Source organism: Pseudorasbora parva, chromosome 19 (assembly GCF_024679245.1).
Source record: "Pseudorasbora parva isolate DD20220531a chromosome 19, ASM2467924v1, whole genome shotgun sequence".
Lineage (NCBI taxonomy): Eukaryota > Metazoa > Chordata > Actinopteri > Cypriniformes > Gobionidae > Pseudorasbora > Pseudorasbora parva.
This window is the reverse complement of record NC_090190.1, coordinates 43,177,220-43,183,040: the sequence shown is the minus strand read 5'-3', so window position 1 is coordinate 43,183,040 and position 5,821 is coordinate 43,177,220. Positions and strand designations below refer to the sequence as shown.

The window sequence follows — 5,821 nt, the reverse complement described above, 5'->3', positions numbered from 1 at the left end:
TTCCGCTTCAAAAAAACGCGGCTCATGATGGGAGTGGGACTACAAACTAAAAGTGCACTATTGAAATAAAAAAATAAAAAATAATAATAATAATAAATAAAAAAATAAAAAATAAAAAAAAATATATATATATATATATATATATATATATATATATATATATATATATACACACTTTACAAAAGTGTTATGTCATGCATTATATTGATATATAAAAAAAATATTTTTTTTTAAATAAAAATGTATATCATTAATATTGATGAATATATAGTCACACAGCTGTCATAAAACAAACACAACATGATTAGGGAAATATTTGGCCAGTTTTAATGTTCTTCATTAAACAGTATACATTGTTTTTCAGTGCATTTTTGCAAACATATTCATATAAAAAAGCACAGCTTAATACATCACTTCTCACAAACATAGGAGAAATCTAAAATACACTGATAATTTGTATCAATCACTTTGTAATATTTTGTACTGTAATACTTAAACAGGAAAAACGTGTTCTGTGTGAATGACCCCTTAAAACGGGACTTTTATTTTAAAATAAAACAGTTGATGATGATGTGAGACATTCCATCATAACCAGGAGCTCATGTGTTAATTTATGTTTAGATGTTAATCAGGTCAATACAATTTTATTACAAAAATATACACAGGACATTTTGAATCATTTTATGAATCACTCAGGCATCTTAAAAAAAAAGTGAGAAAAAAAAATGTGAAAACACATTTCTGTGTTTAAGCCAAAGACACTGGTTTCATCTGACATTATCAGATATTGTCGGACATTATTGGACATTGTCGGTTATTATCGGACATTCAGACATTATCAGATATTATTGGACATTATCGGACATTTAGATACTATCAGACATTATAAGATATTATCGGACATTCATATATTATCAGAAATTCAGACATTATCAGATATTATCGGACATTATCAGACATTGTCGGATATTATCGGATTTTCAGACTTTAGCTGATATTATTGGATATTATCAGACATTGTCAGATATTATCGGACATTATCAGACATTGTCGGATATTATCGGATTTTCAGACTTTAGCTGATATTATTGGATATTATCAGACAGTGTCAGATATTATCGGACATTATCAGACATTATCAGATATTATCGGACATTATCAGATATTATCAGACATTCCTGGATATTATCGGACATTATCAGATATTATTGGATATTATGAGACATTATCAGACAATATCGCACATTATCAGACATTGTTGGATATTATCGGATATTATTGGATATTATGGGATATTATTAGACAATATCGGACATTATCAGATATTAGCAGAAGTGATCAGATTAAACCAGACATAATCAGATATTATCAGATATTAGTGGACCTTATTAGTTATTATCGGATTATATATGACATTCACGGACATCATCAGATATTATCAGACATTTTCAGATATATTTAGATATGCATGTACAGTGAATCTGAATGGTCTTTATTCCTCTGGTGAACCCAGTCTCTCTAATTTGGCACTGAAGCGTTTCTTGCTGCTGTCTAACACAGCGATGCCACTCTTCTGGAAGTCGTAGCCCAGCCGGCCGAGGTCTTGCAGCCGCTGCCTGATGCTGGCGAGGCTGAAGTCCAGGACTTTAGGCTTCTGCACGATCTGCTGCGGGTCAATCCCGGCCTCCATCAGGCAGTCCAGCTTCTCATTGAGCCGCTCCGAGGAGATGAACAGCACCAGGGAATAGTTCAGGATCATGGCTTTAAAGTCTCCGGCGCCGCAGCCCAGAGTCTGGAGCTTATGGCGAAGGCCCTCCGAGTTCTTCTTCAGGCTCTCGTGGGACAGGTCCAGGATCTGAGCGCCATGGCTCATGAATAAAGCCAGGGCCTCGGAGTTACTCAGACTCAACGAGCTCTTCAGGAAGTCCACGTTGGCGCGAATGCGGTTGGTGCTGCGGATGAAGATGTACAGGTTCCTGGAAAAAGGGATGAAACAATAAAACATTTTCAAAACCGATCCGATATTAAAAATTCAGAGTATCGGTCGATACCAATACTAAACCAATACCAATCCGATACCATACGGTACTGAACCGATACCATATCGATACTAAACTGATACCAAAACGATACTAAATCGATACCATACCGATACTGAAACCGATACTGAAACAATACTAAACCAATACAAAACCAACATCATATCAATACTATGCTGATACTGAAACGATACTAAACCGATACCATACCGATACTGAACCGATACCAATCCGATGCCATACCGATACTAATCTTATACTGAAGCGTTACTAAAACGATAGCAGTACTAAACCGATACCAATCCGATACCATATCGATACTAAACCGATGCTGAAGCGATACTGAAACGATACTAAACCGATACCATGCCGATACTGAAACGATACTAAACCAGTACAAAACCAACATCATATCAATACTATGCTGATACTGAAACGATACTAAACCGATACCATACCGATATTAAACCAATACTGAACCGATACCAATCCGATGTCATACCGATACTAATCCGATACTGAAGCGTTACTAAAACGATAGCGGTACTAAACAGATACCAATCCGATACTAACCCGCTACCAATCCGATATCATACCGATACTGAAACGATACTAAACCGATACCAACCCGATATTATACATATACTGAAAAGATACTAAACCGATACCAGCGCAGTTTTGTTTGAAAATTCTATGTAGAATTTCTAAACCTCGTTGTGTTGAACTGATAATCACTTTTTTGTGAGTTCACAATCAACTAAATACAGACAACTTCATTATAAAGAAAAACAACAAATAAAAATAAATAAAGATTTGAACGGTTATGAATCAGCGTATTGATTCATGATTCGGATCGCGTGTCAAACTGCTGAAACCACGTGACATTGGCGATCCGAATCATGAATCAATTCGCTGATTCATAACTGTTTGAATCTTTATTTAAGAATTGAAAACAAACCCGGAAGAGAAGACAATGCTGAATAAAGTGGTGTTTTTTGTTATTTTTGGACCCAAATGTATTTTGGATGCTTCAAGAGACTTTAACAATAACTCAGAATATTATACGCACAGTATCAGATTTGGATCGGCCCTGTTTGACCGATACCCGATCTGGCAAATAATGGCTGAGTATCGCATCGGTGCATTTACCTGGAGATGATGGTTCTGGCGAAATGCTTTGGGTCGTTCCCGCCCAGACTCACACAGATGGCCTGCAGGAGCTCCACCATATTCTGGTTCAGCTTTACACTATTGGAGAAGGTCCGCGGTGCTGTGGTCAGCAGCCGGTGCAGATCTTTATTGGTGATTCCCAGAGACATCAGGAAGTCGATGTTCTCCTGCAGGTTCTTATTGTTGCTGGAGCGGAAGAATGATTCGGGTGAGCGTGAGAGGATGCCCACCACCTCGCGGTCGCTCCTGAAGACGTTCCTCCACAGCCTCCATCGCTCCTCCATGTGCTCGCAGGTGCGGGTGATGGAGCGAGGGAAGCGGGAGATGATGCTGGCGATGGCCTCCGGATTGGCTCCTTTGCTCTTCAGGAAGACTGCGAGGCCTTGTTCGTTAGTGAGATGCTTTCTGAGGACGCCAGGCTGCCGCCGACGGGCCGATGGAAGGTCCACGCCCATGCTGGACAGGTTCTCCAGGAGAGATTCATTCTCTAGGTTCACCTGGGGGAGGACGAAAGGCGTCTGTTTGGAGCTGCAGAAGCGAGACGCCAAAGAAATTGATGTGCGTCTCCGGACGGGCCACAGGAAGAAGAGGATCTGCCTCTGTGCCATTACCTGTTGATGAGAGAAGAAGAGTTTACTATATCAGTTTATCAGTTTACTATAGGAGCTCACGGCACCATTAACTGGTAAACAATTCCGATTCAAACGCCCATGCAATCTTATTCCTAAATGACATTATTAGACATTATCAGACATTAGATATTATAGGATATTATCAGACATTAGATATTATAGGATATTATCAGACATTATAGGATTTTATCAGGCATTATCAGACATTAGATATTTTGGGATATAACAGACATTATAGGATATTATCAGACATTATAGGATATTATTGGACATTATTAGACATTATCAGACATTATCAGATATTATCAGACATTATAGGATATTATCGGACATTATTAGACATTATCGGACATGATCAGACATTATAGGATATTATCAGACATTATAGGATATTATCAGACATTATAGGATATTATCAGACATTATAGGATATTATCAGACATTATCAGACATTATTGGATATTATCAGACATTATCAGACATTATCGGATATTATCAGACATTATCAGACATTATCAGACATTATCGGACATTATAGGATATTATCAGACATTATTAGACATTATCGGACATTATCAGACATTATAGGATATTATCAGACATAGGATATTATCGGATATTATCAGACATTATTGGATATTATCAGACATTATTAGACATTATCAGACATTATAGGATATTATCAGACATTATTGGATATTATCAGACATTATCGGACATTATTTGATATTATCAGACATTATCAGACATTATAGGATATTATCGGATATTATCAGACATTATTGGATATTATCAGACATTATTGGATATTATCAGACATTATAGGCATAGGACATTGTTAGACATTATTGTTGGATATTATCAGACATTATTGTTGGATATTATCAGACATTATCGGACATTATTAGACATTATTGTTGGATATTATCAGACATTTTCGGACATTATCGGACATTATCAGACATTATCGGACATTATTGTTGGATATTATCAGACATTATTGTTGGATATTATCAGACATTATTGTTGGATATTATCAGACATTATTGTTGGATATTATCAGACATTATTGTTGGATATTATCAGACATTATCGGACATTATTAGACATTATTGTTGGATATTATCAGACATTTTCGGACATTATCGGACATTATCAGACATTATCGGACATTATTGTTGGATATTATCAGACATTATTGTTGGATATTATCAGACATTATTGTTGGATATTATCAGACATTATTGTTGGATATTATCAGACATTATCGGACATTATTAGACATTATTGTTGGATATTATCAGACATTTTCGGACATTATCGGACATTATCAGACATTATCGGACATTATTGTTGGATATTATCAGACATTATTGTTGGATATTATCAGACATTATTGTTGGATATTATCAGACATTATCGGACATTATTAGACATTATTGTTGGACATTATCGGACATTATTAGACATTATTGTTGGATATATCAGACATTATCAGACATTATTAGACATTATTGTTGGATATTATCAGACATTATTGTTGGATATTATCAGATATTATTGTTGGATATTATCATACATTAATGGACATCTAGCATATTTTACCCTCAAATCCGATCAATACCAATTTTTCTCATAAGACCAATTATAATAATCATTGTTTTCTTCATGAAAAAATGTTCGCTAACTCAAGACATGTTTTTGTAATATTACCCACATAGAATAGTATCTATATATTACATAGGCTATATTTCGTTTTTTACATCATCAAAGCCACAGTGGGCAGTAGTTTAAACAATAACCAGTTATTCATCTAAATCAAAGCGCTTTCACACAGAAGAATCAATCAAACTCACTGAGGAATGTCTAGAGCCACTGTAAAAAGAAACAACACTATGAGGAGATAAATGAGATCACATAAAATGATCAGCGGTGTAAAGTAAAGATAAGTAGATATTCATCTGTTACTCTCACCACGGA

At 35.6% G+C, this 5,821-nt stretch overlaps 1 protein-coding gene across 5 annotated transcripts in view; it reads right to left on the bottom strand.

The window, feature by feature from the left end:
• Nucleotides 1-304: 304 nt before the first annotated feature.
• The window catches only part of LOC137048320 (transcription termination factor 1b, mitochondrial), a 63,123-nt gene continuing 57,606 nt past the window's right edge, over nt 305-5,821 (bottom strand). For 3 of the 5 annotated variants that reach the window (XM_067426439.1, XM_067426438.1, XM_067426440.1), the window contains exons 2-3: nt 3,189-3,820; nt 305-1,976 (exon numbers count right to left, since the gene is read on the bottom strand). In XM_067426439.1, coding sequence (XP_067282540.1) covers nt 1,493-1,976; nt 3,189-3,820 — 1,116 coding nt within the window. In that variant the 3' untranslated portion in view covers nt 305-1,492. Of the gene's footprint in view, nt 1,977-3,188; nt 3,821-5,697; nt 5,717-5,815 lie in introns of all 5 variants that reach the window. The other 2 variants (XM_067426437.1, XM_067426441.1) reach the window with 2 other exon arrangements.